The sequence below is a fragment of the Phaethon aethereus genome (assembly GCF_964289735.1).
Source record: "Phaethon aethereus genome assembly, chromosome: 9".
In the NCBI taxonomy this organism is placed as follows: Eukaryota; Metazoa; Chordata; class Aves; order Phaethontiformes; family Phaethontidae; genus Phaethon; species Phaethon aethereus.
Genome location: NC_138585.1, coordinates 2,309,748 through 2,332,206, shown reverse-complemented (window position 1 = coordinate 2,332,206; position 22,459 = coordinate 2,309,748). Strand labels below are relative to the sequence as shown.

At 43.1% G+C, this 22,459-nt stretch overlaps 1 protein-coding gene across 1 annotated transcript in view; it reads left to right on the top strand.

Moving 5' to 3' along the window:
- VPS8 (VPS8 subunit of CORVET complex) overlaps nt 1-22,459 on the top strand; it is a gene marked incomplete at its 3' end in the record, with an annotated part of 88,055 nt that overhangs the window by 4,317 nt on the left and 61,279 nt on the right. The window contains exons 4-14 of the mRNA XM_082003665.1: nt 232-325; nt 1,337-1,369; nt 2,813-2,867; nt 12,611-12,735; nt 14,271-14,357; nt 15,784-15,851; nt 16,490-16,643; nt 16,750-16,809; nt 17,657-17,764; nt 18,823-18,903; nt 19,983-20,153. Of these exons, the coding sequence (XP_081859791.1) occupies nt 232-325; nt 1,337-1,369; nt 2,813-2,867; nt 12,611-12,735; nt 14,271-14,357; nt 15,784-15,851; nt 16,490-16,643; nt 16,750-16,809; nt 17,657-17,764; nt 18,823-18,903; nt 19,983-20,153 (1,036 nt within the window). The remainder of the gene's footprint in view (nt 1-231; nt 326-1,336; nt 1,370-2,812; nt 2,868-12,610; nt 12,736-14,270; nt 14,358-15,783; nt 15,852-16,489; nt 16,644-16,749; nt 16,810-17,656; nt 17,765-18,822; nt 18,904-19,982; nt 20,154-22,459) is intronic.

Below are 22,459 nucleotides of genomic sequence, written 5' to 3'. Positions count from 1 at the left end.
CCGAGAGATGATTTAAAAACAAATCTTACACAGGCGTAGTGGTGCCTAGCAGGCTTTGCTATTAATCTCACGTCTGTTTCATTCTGTGCATGTCAGCCCCAAGAGTAAGAACGGAAACTGCATGAGGTACAAGTGCATGCAGAATTTACCTGCTGGTTTAGCTGCGGGTTAGGCAAAGTTCCAAACTTTTATTCTGCTCTAATGCATTTGGTTTATTTTTTATTTCCTTAGGAAGAAAAAACTCCCAGATTCTCTCTCACTCCATGGATCAGTTATACGGCTCTCACTTCTAAAAGGAATTTCTGCCCAAATAGTATCTGCAGCAGTAAGTGTCTTTTCCTTCTGGTCGCATCCATTAAGACAAATTTGAACCTCTCTGGTGTGGAGGTGGTTGTGTGTGATCTTCTCCCTTCCCCTGCTGTTAGTTCTGGATAATACTAACATGTTTGATACAGAAACTACTAGCTAGTAATCCCTAGCCAGTAGTGAACTGGGTATTAGCTCACTTCTTGCAGCAGCAATATGGCAGGTCCTCTTTAACATTGATTGGTGTTGCTAGATGTCATTAAACCTGATGGGAAATGTTAATACAAAATGATAGGAGTGCTATTGTTCTGCTTGCTTGAGGATGCTGGAAACAGGTTTGCTTAATGCCCGTGGCAGGCACAGCGCACGCTCATCGCTCTGAGCAGAGTGAGGAGCAGGTTTGCACGTTCCTGCGTCCGTGACTGCGCTTCAGGCCCAGGTGCAGTAGAGCTGCTCTGTAGATCGTACTGCCAGGGGAAACCTGACCGCCCAAGGTCAGAGCCGAGGCGGTGACTTACAAAGTGTGTGATTCCTGAAGCATGCAAGGTAGGCTTGTTAGCATGGAATACAAGTGACTCGTTTGCATTTTGCGATGGCTGTGCGGGCAGTGTCTCAGTGTGCTGCCGCTGGTTGTGACTCGTGTTGATGGAGGTGTGGGTGAGCTACCTGAATGGGAAGCTGATCAGGTGTGCTTGAGAGGGGAGAGGGAAGTTGTTTTGCAGTCAGTGTCCATGTTACGTACACAGAGAATGCTGAGAACTGTTATCAGTAAGAGTAGCCTGTTTTGAGAAGAACACAGTAGCTATCATGGGGAATTACAGAACATTCTGCTTCCTCTCCATTTCTGTGCACTTTCTCATCCCTTATGGGTATTTCTAGCCAGTGGTTCCCTCAGCACTGCCTGCCCTGGTGGGACTATTAAAATGCAACTTGTGTTGATTTTTCTGCGTGTTGTAGTTCTAATTATTAGAGACATGCACAGAGCTGGGAGTTCTGTCTCTCTTACTCATGACTTGTCCTGTTTTTCTAGGACAAAGTGGATGCTGGCTTGCCCACTGCAATTGTAAGTACTCTAACAATTTTCAAGTACTGTATAGTTAGTTTTCATGCAAGTTTGTTACAGCAGTAATTTAAGACAGCTGATAAATGCATCTTCTTTCTTACCCTTACTAAGAATTTTCAAATATATGAGGGGTGGGAGAAGCAGCATGAAATCCAGTTCCTGGGGGCAGAGTTCAACCTTTAAGTGCCCAGCTGCCCCTCTGCTGATCAAGCCCCATGCTCTCCCCTTTTTCATGTCATCACCAGGCCTTGTTAGTTGAGCACCCAGCCTTTCCCTGTAAAGTAAGTGTTGATCTGTTGAACACTCTGGATTTCCCTAGCTGTTTCTTCTTTGCCAATTATTGCTTTGACTCCTAACATTTTTCAAAGCAACTGAAGTGCTCATGAAGGGGTAGGTTCAAATTCTCTATGGCTCTGATGTAACTGAAATATGACCTTAAAATATAAGATTTCCCTAAAAGCCTTTCTGAACGATACTCAGCGTAGCAATTTGCATTAAACTTTTTGAAGTCAAGCCTGCTAATTAAAATACGTCAGAATTGAAGCTGCCTATAGTTAAAGGAGAAGAGAAACATTTTAAGGAGGTGAATACAGCAAGTATTTGTTCTGCCCTTGTGAAATTAAAGTTTTATGAAGAAACCAAAGATGTGCTTGGTTGCTTTGTAGTAGCAGCAATCCACAAGGGATTATACTTCTTGTTTAAAAAAAAAAAAGGAAAAAAACCATAGCTGCATCTCAGGCAAAAGGTTGCACAGCAAAATTTGAAGCGTGCTGTGACTGATGTGCACATAGGATAAAAACCTGTACTTACGTACTCCAGACATTAAAGCACTTGATTTTTTTTTTTTTTAATATGACTTACACTTGCTGAGAAATAAAAAGTAGAACAACATTAATAACATCTGCAGCATTATGTGATTTCTGTTAAGTTTTATTTAATTGGGTGGAGGTTTGCAAGTGCAATAGAATCTTGGAGCTATGTTTAATTCCCCATGGAAGGAAGTTGGAGTCTCTGGGCTTGCTGTAGACTGGCTCTTCAGGAGACCGGCAGTGCCCAGGGTTGTGGCAGAGTTCAGATGTGGATGTAGCACCTCAGTGGGAAAAACCCTCTGAGCCGTTATTCTCCATTACCAGACCAAAAGAATGAGGCTGACTTTACAGAGAAGAAATTTCACTGTGGGTACCACTCTGAGCATTTGAATTACAAACAGCAGAGGAAAAGGCAGCCCTCTGAATTTGCAAAAATCTGTGTGATGGTTGTTCAGGTGTAATAGTTTTCTAGCTTTCATGTGGGAATTGCTTGTCACATAATTAGAAATTGGTTGTATCTATAACCTTCTAAATCTTCTCCTTTTGGCAAACTTTGCATGGGTGTCGTGAGAGTTTAAGTGCGGGATTTGTGACTGATGTTTCTACTTTCAATCTTTCTGCATGACTGTTTCAGGCGGCATCAAATCTGATAGCAGTGGGGACTTCCCATGGGTTAGCACTGATATTTGGTAAGTTAAAAAGAAAGTTTTGAGTTTTTTGGCATTGTAATGATCTTTAAAAAAACCCAAACACACACAAGCAAAAAAACCCAGACTGAATTAGAACTGCAGGGTGAATTTCTTCTAATATGTTCTGTTTGTGCTAAATGCGATTCTCTTTCAGTAAAAAAGTAAATCACAAGTAATATTTTAGTTGTCCTAATACTCACATATTTCTTCTGCTTTGGGGATTGACACATTGATACTGAGAAATTTCACCCTGTGACAATTGTCTATTCTATGTTTAAATATGAATTAACTCTGTTTTCATGTGGAAGAAACCAGAACCAGTATATAACCATCATCTCATCAGTATTAATCTTCTTCTCCCCTATGACATAATAGCTGCCAGCATTAGGGAAACTAAAATGTGTTCCTTGGGGAGTGGAACTTCTGGCCCATGGTTACCTGCAGGCTTGTGTCATAGGTTTCTCCTTCCCTGACCTTCCCCTGCACCGGTCACCTCTGTGTCCCTTCATTTTGTTATTCTTCCCCTCCTCTTACCACCAAACTTTCTTAAAAAAGTTTCTGAGCTTGTGCCTGTTTATACAGTTTATGAGCTGGGTGAGAACAGCCCTTCAATTGCTCTCATACACATCGAGTTTTGCCCCTTTTATCTATTCTTAACAATTTTAGAAATTTCATTATCTTCTTTTCTTTTGAAGTTGGCTGAAATTATTCAAGACACCAGAAGCTATGGGGAACAGGGTACAAATAAGGATGGGAAGGACTGTGACAGTGTAAGACTTGCCTTCCCGCGTATTAGACATTAAACTATTTGAAGCCATTTGTTTAATCTAGTATTGAAACAATTACAGGATGTGCTTAATCTGAATGTAAATAACTTCTTATCTGCTACAGTCAACCCATGATCTGAGTTTTTAGTAGTAGATCTTTGTAGCTTTTTTAAAATTTGTCTAGTATGTGGAGGTTTTCAATATCGCTACTATGGAACACATTTTTACTCTGTTTTTCCTGTTGCGCTCTCTACATGCAGACGCTATGAAGGCACTAAGCTTTTAAACCAGAAGCTGTTCTCTGCAAGTATCATATGTCATGACAGAGGTATTATTTTTAGCATTTTACACTCCACAAGCGGCTCTAGGTCTCTACGTAAGCATACAAAGGGGAAGGGACATTTTTAACTTTGCCATGATTATTTCTGCATCAAGTCTGTTTAAGAGGACGGACCACTGAATGCCCGAATGTCCAAGATGCTTAGCGTGCTGTGGTGTTTCAACTGATGTACTTTTGCAAGATTTGTCTGATTGTTTTGGTCAATGCAAGTGTGTTTAAGCAAAGTTTTCTTTGTTACACCATTGATTACTTTGGACCAACATGTTTACTGTTATTTTGGCCATGAGGCTGTGTAGTCTGTAGTTATTCAGTTCATTTTGTGGCCTTCAGGAAACTTGGCACAACATCAGCTTTCCACTGATAGGCTTTTATGAAAATAAATGTCTGTGCTTTGAAGAGCTTTGCTTGCAACAGGGCCTTTAAAGCTTTCTGATCGATTGAAACCTATAAAGTTATTGTTTATGCAGCTGCATACTGGGCTATATTATCCCAAGTGCATTCAGCAGGTTGAGAAAGATCATTACTCCCGTCTATTCTGCACTTGTGAGATCACATCTGAAGTACTGTGTCCAGTTTTGGGCTGCTCAGTACAAGAAAGACGATGTACTGCAGTTTGCTCAGTGGAGCAGGGTCACCGAGATGATTACAGGGCTCAAGCACATCGTGTGTGAGGAGAAGCTGAGAGAATCTGGTTTCTTCTGCATGGAGAGAAGGTGGCTAAGGGGCCATCATGTTGCCATCTTCTACTGCCTAACGGAAAGGTGTAGAAAAGAGACTCAGACCCTTCTCAAAAGGTCCATGGTGTTAAGTAAGAGGCAGTGGATCCAAGTTGCAACATGGGAAGCTCTGATTAAGTTTTTCACCATGAAGGTGCTGAAGCATAGGACTCTCCTTCCTTGGGGATATTCAGAACTCAGGAAGGCCCTGAGTAAGCTGATCTCATTGACTTTGCTTGGAGCAGCAGGACTGGGCCAGAGACCTCCACAACTTGCAACTGAAGTTCTCTCGTGAGTCTGTGCTGTAATTTAAAGGTGATGAGGAATGAAAGTACATCATCCAACTTTGTTTCAGATAAGCTTTCTGGCCACTTCTGTTCTCTGCTAAATTCTTTCAGTTCTGTGACTAAACCTTGGGCGTTGACAGCAGTGCTCTCCGATCTATCTGCAAAGAGAGAAATTCTCGCAGGGTATGGCTGCATAAGGCCTTCTTTGTGTGCAAAGAGAGAGAATTAGTGTTCTGGCTTGGTTTTACTCTGTAGTTTAAACCAGCAGTTTATGTCTGTAGACTGATCAATTTCTGCACTTTTTTTGTCAAAACATTTTTCTACTAGATGTGTTAATTAGGTTGATTTACAGAATCACAGAATCACTAGGTTGGAAAGGACCTTCAAGATCATCAAGTCCAACCATTAATCCAGCGCCACCATGTCCCCTAAACCATGTCTTGAAGTGCCACATCCACACGTTTTTTGAACACTTCCAGAGATGGTGACTCCACCACCTCCCTGGGCAGCCTCCACTCCAATGCCTCACCACTCTCTCGGTGAAGAAATTTTTCCTAATATCCAATCTAAACCTCCCCTGGCGCAACTTGAAACCATTTCCTCTTGTCCTATTGCTAGTTACGTGGGAGAAGAGACCAACACCCTCGTCGCCACAACCCCCTTTCAGGTAGTTGTAGAGAGCGATGAGGGATCCCCTCAGCCTCCTCTTCTCCAGACTGAACACCCCCAGTTCCCTCAGCCGCTCCTCATAAGACTTGTGCTTCAGACCCCTCCCCAGCTCCGTTGCCCTTCTCTGGACATGCTCCAGCACCTCAATGTCCTTCTTGTAGTGAGGGGCCCAAAACTGAACACAGTATTCAAGGTGCGGCCTCACCAGTGCCGAGTACAGGGGCACAATCGCTGCCCTGCTCCTGCTGGCCACACTATTTCTGATACAGGCCAGGACGCTGTTGGCCTTCTCCCTGAAGTTTTGTAAGCTGTGTGCATGGTTTATACGGTAGAGTGGAAACATCACCTTTTTTTGCCTGTGAAAGTGTAGGTTCATTTTCTGGCTAAACATTGCTGATGTTCAGATTCCTCTGAATAGTTTTGTGTCACTAGTAAATTTTTTAACCCTTTTATGTTTTTCTTTCATATATTTGACTTTATGTAGCTATTTTGTCTCTTCTTGTAAGTCCACCTATACCTCTTGACTTGTCTGCTTTGTCCTTTTAAAGGAAAACTTGGGTGGCTTTCATTCTGCTTTTTTGAATGCTTCTGTTGGCTCTTGAAAAATTACCACAGGACAGTTCTCAGATTGTGCGTCTCATCTTTGAAAACCAAGATTTTTCTTGTGGGTTACAATTGGTTTAGATGCCAACTCTTTGACATCCTGTACGTGTTGCAGAAGTGTTGGTAGGAAGGGACGCCTGGAGGCCTGTAGTCAGCCCGTTTTACCTGTCCTTTGGGTAGTTTATCTTCTATTTGATGCTTTGTTACCACATTTGGATAAGGACAATTTTTTATGCCTTAGGAATGTGACCCTTAGCTTGTTTCTAGTGCTGTGCTCGCTAGGGGGAATTTTTTTCTCACTATAAATGAGGGCCATCCTTTTGCCAAATTCTTTCTGAAACTTGTTTGGAGTTGTGAGCATGGTGCAAGTGAGCAGTTACGCGGTGCGCCATGACTTTTCTTGAGGATTGCTAGCTGGAGTGGAGAAGTGCTCTCCCAGCAAATATATAACAATAAATAATCTTCAGAGGTTTTTTCCTACATCTTTCTAGAAGAGCTAAGAGCTACACTGCTCAAAAACTAGCTCCTAAACAGAATTCACTGAAATGTGTTATTTTTCATGGAAACTTTATGTTCCGGACAGAAAATTTCTGTATAGCTAAACTTTGTATTGATTAGTGTTTGTGGTGGTTTAACCCCAGCCGGCAGCGAAGCCCCCCACAGCCACTCGCTCACTCCCCCCCGGTGGGATGGGGGAGAGACTCAGAAGGGTAAAATGAGGAAACTCGTGGGTTGAGATAAAGGCAGTTTAATAGGGAAAGCAAAAGCCGTGCCCGCAAGCAAAGCAAACCCAGGAATTCATTCACTACTCCCCTTCGGCAGGCAGGGGTTCCGCCATCTCCAGGAAAGCCGGGCTCCATCCTGCGTGACGGTTACTGGGAAAGACAAATGCCATCTCTCTGAACGTCCCTCCCTTCCTCCTTCTTCCCCAGCTTTATGTGCTGAGCATGGCGCTGTGTGCTCTGGAATATCCCTTTGGGCAGTCGGGGTCAGCTCTCCCCCTCCCAGCTTCCTGTGTCGTCCCCCCCCGCCTTGTGGGGTGGGGTGAGGAGCAGAAAAGGCCTTGACTCTGCGTAAGCCCTGCTCAGCAATAACGAAAACATCCCTGTGTTATCAGCGCTGTTCTAGGCACAAATCCGAAACATAGCCCTGTAGTAGCTACTATGAAGAAAATGAACTCTCTCCCAGCCAAAACCAGCAGTGTTGAACCATTTATTTTCTCTGTTTGCTGTAAAACTTATGGTTAGTGTCCCGAGTCTTTGCTGAGGTGTGGGGGTAGCATGATATCTTGGAAGAACATGTGGTATAAGTACCTAAAGACAGCATTAAAACTAGATTTTGGGAACTGTTGTCCTTAGCTTTTTTTTGAAGTTAATGGGGAGTTCACTGGCTGGCTGGCAGAAACTGCTGAAGATAGTTTTACCAGTTATGTCACTGTGAACTTCCAGTTTTATTTCCTCACAGATTTTTTTTGGGGTCTTCAATACAATCAAGTCCAAATTTATAAAAATCAGTTTATAAACTCATTTTTCTTCAGTTATTCCACACGCTTTTTAAACCACTTGGTTTTAAAACACGAGTTATCACAGCATCCTCTAAGTTACTTGAGTAAATCAGAAGATGAAATGTTAACAAAAGGAAACACTATCAGCAAAATCTGAAGGTTCTCACTGTCTTTGAAGATTATCACATATATTCTGTTTGTAACCTCATTCCTCTCTTTTTATATTGATTTCTGGCTTTTTCCTTCCTCTTTTGGCCCTTTCTCTGTGGACTGGAAAGGAAAAGGTACAGTAACGCTGCACTGTGCACGTACCCTGCATGAACAACTCCTGTCTTGCCCAAGTTTGCATGTTGTATGTGCCAGAATTTAAGACGCCCGCTGAGCAGTGAGTAGGGCAGAGCAGTGACCAGTCGGTGGATAATCCTGATGACCCGTCTAGGAATTGGCTGTTGAATGCACGTGCGTTGCACACTTCCCAATTCTCCAGGCAGGAACAGCGGAGGAAGAGGGAAATGTGCTGTTTATAATGTTTTAGGGCAGCTGTGTGTGGAGGCAGTATTTTGGGGCAGGACAAAGGCTGTCCCATGAGATCACCGTCCGTCTATTTCTGCCTGAGAGCTGCCAAGGGGGAGCACTGTGGAGTAAAAACCTGATTCAGGGCCACAAGCCAGAAACTGAGAAACCCGTGCAAGCAGACAGCAACTTCTGAAAGCCCTGCTCGTGCTCCGGCTGTGCAGCTGAGGAGGGACCAGTGGGTTCCTGATGTGGTAGCCACAGGTGTCTGACTTAACCCCAGCCCTGAGTAATCCCTGTGACTAGTTTAAGCTGAGGGCAGGGTGTGGGGAGGAGGGTTCAGCATGCTCTGCTTTAGGGGAGGGCTGTTGTGTTACTGGGGGAGATGGTGCCTGCAGCCTGTCCCATTAGCTCACCATCTCTGGTCCTCCTGATCCCCAGGCCCAAGAGGGATGTACCTCTTGGGAGAGCAGTCACTGGTCGTGTGCCTAATAACGGTGGGAGGAAAGGACCTATTTGTAAAATTTGTAATATTTGAGTAATTCTACAGGAAATAAAGCAGGCCTTTCAAACTCAGGAAAATCGTGGCTTAAGGAAAAGATCTTGATGAAAACCTGGTGATCTGCAAAGTAATAACTTCTGGAGCGCTATGCTTATTCCTTTGTTCTGGAAAGTGACTTATTTCATATCCACAAACTTGTTTTTATTCTTTACTTGTAGAGCTGTATCGAAGTGCCATCTTGTTTTGACTTCAGACTTTGAGAGCAACACAAATAGCTACTGCCAGAAATGTTTCAGATGAAGAATTGCTTTATGTAAACTGAGAAATTAAAAACATTTGTTTGGACAATTGATAGCCACCTTTGTTTCAAGCATTTGGAAAAAACTTTTTATGCTTAATACTAAATGTGCCTTAATACAAAACTGATAATATTAGCCTGGAAAATCATCAGATCAGCTTTTATAACCTTTTGCTTTTATCCACTTTTATTACTCTACCGGTTGATTAATAGGAGCACCTTGATTCAGGCACCTTGCTTTGCTTTGTAAGGAGTTTCATCCTGCTTATTTGTAGTTAATTTTAAAAAAAAAAAAAAGTCTTATCTAATGGCTCTTCCTTGTGTGTCATCTTTTGATGACTGACTGGAAACAAGAACAAGTACTGGCATGGGTTTCTCTGGGGTTAGCTTTCCAAATGATCATTTCTCAACTCTGAAAATGCGTCTCTGGCAAACAATGGGCACTTCCTTCTTAGGGAGGAATAACTTGAGTCATACAAAGCAATTTTGGGATGGAGTGGGGATTGTCTTTATTTTGAATGGACATTGTTGGTGAGGGAAGAAGAAAATGGATTTGAAAGTTCATGTAGGTATGTGTACAAAGATGTAAAGCTGGACTGAAAGTGGTAATGATTCTGAAGCTGCTGCCCTTTTCAGAGGAATCTGTAGAAGATTCTCCTTTTTCATGCCTTACAGGAAACGGGTTATTGATTGACTTACTGACAGGTTTTAGCTGAAGTGGGAGGAACAGAATGCAATTCGCTTTTCCTAGCAAGTACTGCAGTATTCACCTTATGTTTAAATGTATTTTATGGTTAGCACATGGTCTTTTTGTAAATGAAGACTTCCCAGACATCTGGAACAGGAATTATTTCTTTGGGATTTGAAGGACACCATTTGGAATGCCTCTGTGGGGAACTTGTTTTCCAGCTGTAGCTCCATGTTCTCTGAGCTTCCATGGAAATCTTCTGTGATTTTTCTTCTTTTTCTTTGACCTGTTCTGATCTATGCTGTCTATGCCCTTGTCAGAGTGATGTCAAGGTGTTTTCTAGTGGCGTGACAAAGGATAATTTTTTATTTCCATCACATGGCTTCTGCTTTCATCTTATCCTAGTAAGGAGAGTTGTGTGCAGAGTGACGGCCTTAGTTTTGAAGCACTTACGCTGCCTTGTGCTTGGTAATAGAGGTGGTGGCTGAAACACCCTGCCTGGCCCTTGGAGCAGAAGGTGCTGTGGCTTCCTGTGGCTCCATGGCATCGGGCTGACCTTCAGGAAGACTCTGCGTTGTGCTTGAGTGGCAGATGCAATGCACTGCATGTTGCTTTTCTAACTTCTTGCTTTAATGATGCTGAAGTAGTTTTGGCTCCATGTTTCTCTTAGGTGTTGAATGATGGCAGCCATTCACAGTATATTCACTTGAATTGTGTGCATCCTTTGTATACAATATAAAAAATAATCTTCATCTACCTGTGGTGTAACTGAACATCTCTCACAGTAGAAGCAGTGTCTTTATGAAATGTTTTTAAGTGTAAACAAGCAGATGTCCATTCTCATTTGAAAATGCAACTCCCTTGTTTTGTGTTTGGCATAAGGCAGACTGCAGAGGAAGAAAGGGAAGATGCTTCCTTCTTCCTGCAGCGTCAGGCGTTGTGCTGGCAGGCGCAGCAGAGCAGAAGTACGTGAAGAACAGGTAGCCTTTTCCAGAACTGCCTGGGCTGCTTGTCACCTGATGAAAAGATGATGATTTTCATCGATATGGTCAGCCAAAGGCACCTTTCTCTTTTCCTCCAACAGATTTCAAGAGCAGAGCTCTTCAACATTCACAAGAATCCTGATGTCTCTGAGCACCCTTAACATGTGGTGTCCTCTTGACTACTACTGTTGTCGTGTTTTAGATCAAAACTGACAGTTTTCTGTGATACCCGAGCCTTCCTTGTGCATTTGCAAGACAGAGCATGGCCTTTCTGTCTCTCCCAGGCCCTGTCTCAGCTGCTGTGCTTGTGCCTACAAGTGGTGTTTGTAACACCCTCTCCATCCCTACCGCTCTACCACCACTCTCCAGATTTTGCAGGGAAAGGAATTTTTTAGGGTTTTTTTTGGTCCACTACAGCAGATAAGTTTATTGAGGTAGATGGAGGAAAACAAGGCATAGAATGGAAAAACTTGAACTTGGCCCTAACCTCTTTCTCCTCACTCTGAACAGTGTTTTAGAGTAATCAATGAGTTCAGGTACTCTTCTTTGCTAGTGTTTGTTTTGGTTCTCCCGCTGATGCCTCTTTGTACTGGTAGAATTTGAAAGGTGACTCCCGCTGTGTATGTGCTCAGCCATCGATCTGTCTGTGCCGGTTGATGAATACGTCCCTTCATATTGGGGAAGAAATGAGAGAGACATCCACGCTCTGTTTCACATCTAGCACGTCGCTAGTGGTGCTGCAACTTGGAGGAATGCGTCCCGTGCCTTGGGCAGTTCTTCCAGGGGGTTTCTGGTGCTCAGCTGCTGTCTGTTCCCCAGAATCCCATCCTTTCCCTTCCTTGCTCAAGGCGAAGTCCTGCACACAGTGCTGTCGTGGTGCTCCTGATGTATTTCAGATCTCTGGTCTGTATTCCAACAGTCCTCACAAAGCATCTTTTCTTCCTCTCCCACTCAAAAGCAGGACAAAAATGGAGAGAGGTGGAAAAAGCAGATCCAGAACATTTGTTTTCTTAGCTTTTTAGAGCAATGCACCAAAGACAGGCAGAGGGTTATCATTCATAACGCCTGAAGTGCAACATCTTCTAAAGCAATTTTCGGTCTCTGGTGGTGGAAGCATGCCAGGACTGAGCGCAGGGGGAGGTGCCTGTTGTTTTTTGTCTGCGGGGGGCAGGCAGGGGCATGGCCGTGCTCCGGTCCGGTCCCCATGGGGCTGTGCAGGCACTGGCACCTCCTTTGCAGTAGCCTGTGTCTCAGGAAAGGAAGTTCTGTCACAGTGGTGATGGTTACTGTTTCCTTATTAAAATAAGAGCTCCATGCGCTGGAACTCATTGAGCATTTTAGCTGTGCAGCTTGGGGACACAAGTTCATTTTCCCTCCAGCTTCTGGCCTTTATCAAACGAAAGCGAGGAATAAAAGTTATGTAAAATTACACTTGCCAAAAGCCTGCGTTGGGGATTTGTGGTCGATGTTCAAATCGGCGTACAGAAGTATACGGCTTGGAAGATAGAATTAATTTTCTGTCATCTTCCTTGCTACAATATAAGCACCCTTGCAGAATAGTAAAAGGCAAGCTCGATATTGCTTTGATTTTTCTAGTAGTTTCTTCTTCAGTTTGCAATACCTCTGCATTTCTATATTCCCTCTGCCTGTTTTGTACTTTTTAACATAGTTTTTGTATTTCCCTGCCAGACAGTGTCCCACTATCCCTGTACTACCATGTGCTCTCATCTTGTAAACTCTTTTTTAAGAACTTAACTGGAAGCCTGTGAATCATTAATATACCCCAAGTGAATTGTATGTGTAAATAATAGCATGATGTTAATTTTAATCACTGCTTTTTCTTTTTAATTTCTTACTAATTGTTCTGCTCTAGATCAAAACCAGGCTCTTCGGCTGTGTCTGGGCAGCACTGCTGTTGGGGCCCAGTATGGGGCTATCTCTGCTCTCAGTATCAACAACGACTGCTCGAGGCTCCTGTGTGGCTTTGCGAAAGGACAGGTAATTCCCATGGGATGAGATGGTCCAGTGCTGTGGTCTTCTGCAGGCTGTTACTGAGGGACTGTCCAGAGGTGACAGTAGCTCTAAGCCGAGCTCACTCAATATGTAGCTGTTTTTGTGTTGAGAAGCAGCAAAACATGGCTTGACGTGCCCAGAGCTTTTTTGTCCAGTTCCTGCATTCAGTGAGCTGATTATTTGGGGTAAGTTTCTGTGGAGGAAATGGCTGATGCAGTATATAGTGAAGGATTCAATGAATCATGGCTGGTTGTGATGTAAGTTCCACTGACGATAAGCTGAAATGTGCAATGGCACGTTTCACAGGTCACCAGGACAATCAGCTTAGTGTTTCTAGGTCACTTTGTGAGATCGATGCTTTGTAATTAAAGCTATTTTTTATTGTGGTGATGACTTGAAAGTACTTAAACTCATATCTGGTCCCAAAGTTCATTTTTAGTAATACCTTACTTGTGTTGTATGACAGAAGCAGCATAGCTTCGTGAACGTGGGGGAGAAAGGGTTTGAGTCTGCTGTTGTAGTTTTATGCCTTTCTCTGAACCTAAGGAGAGAAAACAATTCCTGAACGAAAGTTATAATGCTAAAACTAAACCAAAATGGATAGAAGTGAACTTGGTAACGTTTAGAGGTCCGTGGAATACAAAGAAAGCTGCTTTGTTTCTCTTTTTAGTTTCATTTCCCTTTGCTCCTTCGGCTTTCACCTCCGTTCTAGATAAACACACTCCAGTGCCTAGATAGGGCTAAATGACAGACTGCTCCAGACCATGTGGATTTGATCCATGCAGAGCAGTGGCCAATTTTAAATGATACTCATATAAAATATTTTAGAGCAGCAGTTTTGAAACATCTGGCCTATGAAGCTTTGATAGATGATTTATGGAACCATATTAAAAAGTATTTCCAGTAAAAAGTTTGATTCATAGTGTAATCTCAGCTGTTCTGGGCTAAATATTCCTCAGTTATGAGGTAGGTTGGGGCTTCCTGCTTCTTCGTTGAGAAACTGGCTGAATTTAATATCCAAGTGCAAGCCAAGCTGTGTACCAGCCTACCTGACCTGTCATGCTGAGCAAATGCAAGAGAAAAGGCGTAACAGGGTTCATGGTAGCTGTGGAGATGCTCGCTAATGGCTGCTAGCAGAGATTATTCAACTGTTCACTGATTCTGTGAAACGCGTTGAATGACTTTGAACAGTGTTGTGCGGTAGCAAAGTTATCTTATGTTTTTTTAGTTGTGTTATCAGGCAGATAGCTGTGAGGTGAGTTTGAGCAAGTGGTGAGAGCTTGCCAAAAGGACATGATTCAGGGTTGTGAAGATGTCAACTCTAGTATTGTCAACAAGAGTATAAGCAGATAATAAAGTGCTTGTAAGAACAGATTTCAGATCACTTTTCTTTGGTATGAAGACCCTACTAACCCAGGATGATACTGGGAATATAGAAAGGTTTTGAGGTACTAACACACGAGGTGATGGAGAGAGCCCCTTGGCAGTAAATGTGTGTACTGAGAACAATCTGCTTGCAGATCACAATGTGGGATCTGGCCAGTGGGAAGCTCCTACGATCAATAACAGATGCCCACCCACCGGGAACAGCCATTTTGCACATTAAGGTAACAAACACTACATATACTCCTTCCATACCACTTTTTTTTTTCTTTTTTCAAACCATACTCGTGTTCAGTCAGATGGGTAAACTTTCCTTGTGTAGCACTTCTAGATTTACAGGTGAGAGCAGCTACCTAGGACCTATATGGCGATGGTGTCCAGAGGTGAGAAGAATGAGCATAAATTCTATTTAAGAAAGAAAAGCATTTTGAGAGCTGAAATAATAGTATTGGCTGTGAGTTGTACTGTAACAAACAACAGTTGTCTGTTATAAGTCCCCTCTCTGATGCAAAAGTCTACGAAGAATTAGTTGCTAGAATACATTTTTCTAAAACATGCAGTGGTTTCAACTGGACTCATGACTTGCGAACTTTAAACTTAAAAGTGTAGAAAGTAGCTTGTATCAGCAGTTTTTCACATCACTAGTTGGGAATATTTGGGTTGAAAGATAAATCATCTATGGCTTCTTGTTCAACGTAGTGTTGTCATCATACACAGAAACTCTTATCTGATTTTGTGTATGGCTTTGTTTTATGTGGACCTCTCCTACCAGAGCATAATGCTCCTTGGCAGCCTGGTCAGAGCATTGACTTTGGTGCATCACCCCAACTCTTTTTGTCTCTTTTCCTTTCCTGGACCTTGCTGAGACACCCCAGACCCATACACATGGAACTAGTGTAGTGGGTCTGGTGGGGCACGTTGCTCAAGGACAGGTTCTCATGTACTGGTTGGCCTGACCTGGCTCACCAAAAATGTTTTGTGGGCGTGAAGGTGCCCCCTTACTGCTGTATCTTCCACGCTTCCATCTCTGCCATCTTTGCCCTGTGCATAAAGATGAATATTCACCTGTGCCAGATCCTCTGCTCCTAGTGGCACCTTCCTGTAGCTCATGACCTGATGGCAGTACCGCCATTGAAGAGTACTCAGACACTGCTATACACCCCAGATGCTTGTGCTGCTAGATGCTGGGTTGCAAAGTCCTCCAGAAGGGTGGAGACCTTTCTTATCTTGATTATTTGGTATCATTACTAGTTCTGGATGTTTCTGATTATGGTCTTTTTGACTGCAGCCCATTCACCAGTTCTGGCACCAACTCATGGGCTTGAAGCTATGAGCTGTTGTAGTGGTACCACGGGTTTTGGTGTGCTGTAGTTCTGAGCTGCAGTAGCAGGTAATGGGACTTTGATAACAAAATCTAGCAATACGGCTTTCTGGAAGGATGAAGGCACAAACATAAAACCTTGTGTTTCTTAGACATCATAAAAAAAGCTAGTAATTGTCTCAATGCTGTATGTTAAAGGTACCTTTCTGGCAGGTACAATGGTTATACTTTTGTGTGTTGTTGTTAATGCCATACCATAAATTTTTCTATCCATTTTTTTTTTTGTAGTTTATTTCTTAGTGCCACTTTTAATCGAATTATCTTCTCAGTTTACAGATGACCCAACGCTTGCAATTTGCAATGACAGCGGAGGCTCCGTATTTGAACTGTCATTTAAGTAAGACAATAACTCTAAGTACTCATAGAAAGTACAAGAAACTAATGCTGGCTTATAGTTTCTAAAACCTAAGGGAAAAAAACCCCATTGAACCAATAAAACTACTGTCTGAATATTGAGGGTGTAGTTTAGGGCTGCAGTATAACTTCACAGCTGAAGCAAGGTGCTATCTGGCAGCATAATAGTCAAAGAATAGCCTAAATTGTTAAGGTATCTATGTATTGTCCAGATTCTTGTCATTCCTTGTGGGCTCTTTGTAGTTGACATAAAAGTGCTGCCTCTTGGTTTTTCTTGTTTCATTAGTGGGAGCTGCCCTGCAGTAACTGCTGGTTCTCTTCTTGGCCTGTTCAAGAGGAAGAGGGACAAGGGGGAAGGATTGGGCATTGCAGTCTAGGGAATCAGATCATGTCCAGGAGTTGCCAAACCTTTACTGCTAAATAAGGTCTTAAGGAATTCTTGTCCGTATCTGAGGAGCTGTATGGGACTGCTTCCAGTGACACTCTGAAGTCACCTCTGGAGCTGTGGAAAGCGCTTTTTGAAAACAATATTTATGAAGGATCACACTTGAGATTTCATGAGACTGTTGGGCTGATGTCTCCTTCATAGCCGGCCACCAAGCTGATTTATCATCTTTGCAGGAGGGTTATGGGTGTGAGAACGTGTGAATCTCGATGTCTCTTCAGTGGCTCAAAGGGGGAAGTTTGCTGTATTGAACCATTACATGCAAAAGTTGAGCTGAGAGACCATCCTATCACCCAGTATTCACTGCTGGCCATGGCCTCCCTAACAAAGGTAACTTGCTGCTTGCAGAAGACTTTGTGTGAGAAATCACAAAGGAGAAGTTTTCTGGTGTATATAGTCAAATATTTCATTTTGCCTTTTTTTGTTTTTCTTGAAGATACTGGTTATTGGCCTGAAGCCATCTCTGAAAGTGTGGATGACTTTTCCTTATGGTCGTGTGAGTAATGAAGCCAAACAGTTGCTTTTTTGGATTATGGCTGCAAACAATTCCTAAAGTGAAGGGGATAAGATTAGGGCTTAGGTGTTTGGTGTCGCCGGTTTATCAGCATGCAGTAAACTCTGCATTGTGGGATTGCAGTGATAATCTGTTCGACTGATGTGGGCAGAAAGGAGGTGAAAAGGCCGCTTTCAGCTGTACTTGTGTGAAAATGTTAAATTTCTCCAAAAAGTAGGAAGGGAGGAACTCGGACACCTTTCAGCTTCTCATCTTCCCTGCTGTGGCCTGGACACACCCACAGATGGGACATTGACCTGATTGTGGCTACAATCACCTTGAACGGAAGACATTTGTTTACATAAGAACAATACGATAGAACCCTTTAATTGCAAGGATAGAAACAAAGTGGAATTACAGCATTGAACAGTTTTCTAAACTCTTGATTATTCACTTTCACTAGTTGCTGGTGTAATTCCTCTTAAAAAGCAACTGGGGTAAGATGTGGGGTATGTTAGTTTGGGACAATGGAGACAAGGCTGCTAGCAAGCTGCAGCTTGTCATAGTCCATCCATCCATGTGAGATTTGATCTACATTAAGCAGCTAGGATAGAGGTTTTCTTCTGACTGGCCATCCACTTTGCCAAGAGACACACGTTGCCCTTAAACCATGTGGCTGGACCAAAGACCCCAAGCTACTGATCAGCTGCCAGCAGACCAATAAATTGCTTTGCAGCCTGTGTGTGTACATGGCAAAGTCAGTGAGTAGCAGCTGACAAGCAGCATGTGCCCTGGAACTGAGATTCTGCCTTGCATACCTTAAATACTGGCTGTGCTTTTTGTTTAACAGATGGACCCTTCTAGTGTCCCTCTTCTGGCATGGCACTTTGTGGCTGTACAGAACTCGGTGAACCCCATGCTTGCATTTTGTCGAGGAGATGTCGTTCATTTTCTTCTGGTAAGCCTTGGATGTGTTATGCTGCTTTTCAGATAGTCACACCTTATTCACATATTCAGTTGACTGAGCCTCTGTCTCAGTGAAAGTGTCGTATCTGTGCATGCTGGGGATGTCTGCAGCTTGCAGCCAGCTTGGGAAAACAAACCAGTTGGTCATTGCTCTTCAGCAAGCAGTGGTACCCCTCTCTGAGAATCTGGAGGCATGAGTTTGATGCATTCCGGAAGGATTGATCTGCAGCTTATTTCATTTCTACTGGAGGCAGAAGAAGGTGTATTGTTTTCAGGGCAATCACATGAATTTGAGATACTATTTTATTTTTTGCTTCAAAACATGAGTCTGGAAAAACTTGTATAAACCACTAAGAGACAACAGCTTTCAGGTTCTGTTGGCATGTGACTTTAGGGCATGCCGCTCATACTGTTTAGATCTGCAGAAGTTATACATGCAAATATGATTGGTTGAAGATGTTCTCATGTCTTATCTCAGTATGAGAGCGATATCCAGACTTCAGAAAATGGAGCATTTTCACTTTAGAGTGCTAGGTTTGTTGCCCAGGTCCACTATGGCCTTGGACCATAAGCTTTGCTCAAGCTGCCAGATGTTGTGTTGTCTGGATTGAATCCTTTTTCTCTTAACTTCTCTCTTGGTAAACTTAGAGAGCAAGAAAAGGGTCTATGCTGAAGGCGAGCTTGTCTTGTTGTCCATGTCGGTGCATGCAATAGAACGAGCCTCTGCTCAAATACCCATACACATGTGTTTGACATGCAACTCTTGTAGCGCAAATAATGATTTAAAATTGCTCCAGCAGAGGACATGTGTTTCTCCTGCTGCCTGGTCCAGAGCCAGTCCCCTACTCTTTCTTCACTCACATGAGTGCTTTTGAAAGTGAGGCGTTACCCCTCGTTTGAGAACCGTGTGTGCTGCTGTTGCACGCTCAGCGTTCTTGTCTGAGGGGAGCTTCAGACTCCTGGAGTGGGGGTGATGTCCTCTGGGAATGTAAAGGTTGAGCTGAAGAAAATCTTTGAGTTTGAGTCAGCCTTGTCTGATTTCTCTTTTAGGTAAAGAGAGATGATACTGGTGCAATACATGTCACTAAGCAGAGGCAGCTTCATCTACACTATGACCTCATCAACTTTACTGTAAGTCTCAATACTATAGAATCATTAATTTTTTTTGCACTAGTTTTCTTGTAAATGTGTCTCAGTAGCCCTTAGTTCTATACTATTGGTTTTGCAAATTTAGCGTAAGAACTGGCTGTATTTATCTGGAGCTCACTGACTGAAGACGTCCTTAAACTTGGGACCTGGTGAAAAGCCAACACAAGTGAAATAACAAATAGTAGCTAAAGGGTAAAAAATTAGTAGCATGCAGGCAACAATACTGCCCTTTCTTGGGAAGGAGGGGGAGCTTCGTTGAGGAAATACTTTCAGGAGCTAGAGAGAATCTGTCAGGAAAGATTTTTATTCTGTATTCTTACAAAAGAAAGCAAACTTCTCTGTATGTGGCTCAGTATGTGGCGCAGTTCCCACATAAAAGTGCTTGCTAAAGCACCGTAATTGTGTGACGCTTTTAACAAAAAAAAAAATCACTCAACTCTCAAACACGTTTACAGAATTCAGAGAATAAAACATGAAACACCAAAATACTAAGATGGATATCCACATCAGCTGGAATTTGAAGTTTGTTAACAAATATGCTTGGCTGTTTTAAAGAAAATAATAATTGTAAAGGCAGTGGAAAAAGAAGCCTGTTCATTTGCAGCGTTTTGGACAGAAAAGTAGAAGCCACAGAATATGGATGACAGGCTTCAGGTAAAACATAGACGTACTATTTCTCTTTCTAATGCCTCTTGATGCCATATTTACCTCCTAAGGGATTTGAGAACAGGTGTTGCTGTAGTTATGATTTTGAGACTTTTGGATAGAAAGTGAGCTAGTGCGTAAATAAAGCACCAAGAGGATTGGTGGATTGCTATTTGTCTACAGTGCTCTCTGTGAAGAAGGTTCCTTTTTCTTTTCAAAGCTGATACTCCAGAAGGAGCCTTCCTATATTTACTTTTGGAGCTATGCATGGGTGCTGCTGTGAAGAGACCATGTGTAATAACAAAGCTACCAGCCATCCTAGAACTTCCTGATACTCAGGAATACATCCAAAGCTTGTTTAGTTGGCCTCTAATTGTGTGTGCATTGATGAAATCTGCAATTTGGTGCTTTTTCAGTGGATAAACTCACGCACAGCAGTGCTTCTGGACAGCGTGGAGAAGCTGCATGTTATAGATCGTCAGACACAGGAGGAGCTGGAGACCATAGAGATCTCGGAAGTTCAGCTAGTCTACAACAGCAGCCACTTCAAATCGCTGGCTACGGGAGGCAACGTCAGCGAAGCTCTGGTAGACACAAATGACCTGCTTGTGTTAGCTAACTCTATTTTAGATATGCCCTAAGTTGGGGAGCCTGGAGCTTTGGAAAAAAGGCTTTTTGAAGCATCTTAAAAATCATACATGGTGTTCGTGTGGCCAAGTAACAGCTTATGTTTGCTTTTGTGCATTGCTGTTTTGGGAGCTGCTCTTAACTTACCAAACTTTGGAATACTCTGTACAGGAAGAAACCTGATGTGCTTTATGCTTCAAGAGATTCCTGTAGGCTCGTCTACTCTGGGCATTTGCATGCCACACATACTCTGCCGTAGCAGTGCCTGTGCAGTATGTGCATTCCTTGCCCTCCTCTTGCAGATTGTCATGCAGGCGTAGATCGGAGGAACCATAGTACCTACACTTGTAGGTGCTACACTTCCTTTTTTGTTTGAAGTAAAAAATCAAACGCATCCGTGCTAGTGGAATAGCAGCCCTTCCCACATTGTGTTTTCTACTTTTTCCTCTTTTATTTGTCTTTTATGTTGACTTTCATACTTGTTGTTTATTTTATTTGGACCCTGGCCCCTGTGGTGTCTGGACGTGTTTTATTCTTGAAGTAGGTGTTAGTTTCAGTGGCTTCTGATAGCTCCTGTAACCCACCTGTGCCTTCTGCAGCAGGCTCCCTTTGATGTGCTGCTTGTATTGCCGTAGCATTGTGGAGGGTTTTTTTAAAGCCATGGTTGTGGGACAAGTTACTGCTTTAGTAGGAAATCAGTTGCTCTATTTTGGAAACAGTTTGCAAGAGCGTGTAGGAAAGGGCCTTCCATCCTTGCACTCAAGCCTCCCAGTGCTGCACCGGAAATTCTGCAGCTGGACGATATGGTTCCTGTTCAATTCTGCTGTTAGCCCTGTGGGATTTGCTGGCCCAAACAACTAGCAGAAGACTCATGTTGGTCTGTAGTTTGGATCTGCAATTCCAAGCCCAGCATATGGTCGTGACTCAGCTCCACTTCTCCCAAGGAGAAGTGCCTTCCATGCAGGATGGCAGGGTTTCATAAAAAAGACCCCTCTGTCATGGTTCCCTTTGAGCACCAAGGAACAGAGTGCTTCTCTCAGTCTGACTGGCCAGGTCTTTGAGTAATCTTTGCAGCCTTTAGATCTACATAGCTGCTGCTTATTTGGCTGTCATTGCTTTATCTGCTTCACGCTGCTAGCATTGCAGTCGTTCTTTCTGCTGCAGATGCCTAATGAGGAAGAAAGAGGCAGAAGGTGGAGTCTAGTCTAAGAAGTTAGCTTTTGTGTTGCCTGCCACATGATCTGGAACTGCCAGACACAACCTCACAGAACATAGCTAGAGATTGGCACTAAGGTGGTATATGAGCTGTGCTTGCTAGGATATGTCATTATTCAGGGCCTTTCACTCAATTCCAGAAACTCTGCAGTGTCCTGTGAGGACTTCTGGTGATTACCATCAAAGCCAGACACATGCGGCTTGGAAAACTGGTGGGTCCAGATTAAAGTGCTGTCTGTTACTGTTGTTGTGAATCTAGAAGAGACCCCAGCTTACTTCACAGACTGCAAGTGCCAGATGAGATCTCAAGTCTATAATCCCATTTTGAAATACAGGGTACAAAACAGGCACCCTCTTTCCTTGCATTTCAGTAGGAATTACAAGACAACCTATTCCACAGCAGTTGGTCAAGGACGACTTCTGGTGGGAAGTTTTTTTGTTTCCCATGGCTCAGAGTATCAGAAATATACCTTTTTCCTGTATTAGTTCTGCAGACACTCTAAAAGGCAAATCTTAGATGTGGCTGCTGCTCCTGTAGGGGTTATTCTGGTTTCAGAGATGCCTGGGTTTGTGGATGAAGACTGTCAGGCCCCATTCTTCTGCTGCAGCATCTAAAGAAAGATACGGGGAATATCTGCTACTTCAGCCTTAGGTACTGAGCTGAGCAGGTTGTCGTGTTGTTATGGCAGTCGCTGGAATGGACACACTTCTCAGCAGTGGGAAGAGATCCAGGAAGCTTCCCTACCTGGCCAGACTGAGAAAAGTACCGGACAAACAGCTCTACCGTATGTAACTGTGCAGCTGAGTGGGAAGCAAGTGCTGCCCATGCACTGTGGTAAAATCTCGAATTTTGTTGTGATCCTCTATTTCTCACATTGTAAATGTGCCCATATACAGCCTTTTGAACACCTAGTTACTGGTATTCAAACTTCTGTTGTAGCAACTCTCACTTCAACAATATTCTTTCCATCTGTGTCTCCTACACATCTGCTCTTGAGGAAGATTTGTGAAGAAGCACAAGACAAGGAAGGAGCCCCTGTAACTTTTTTTT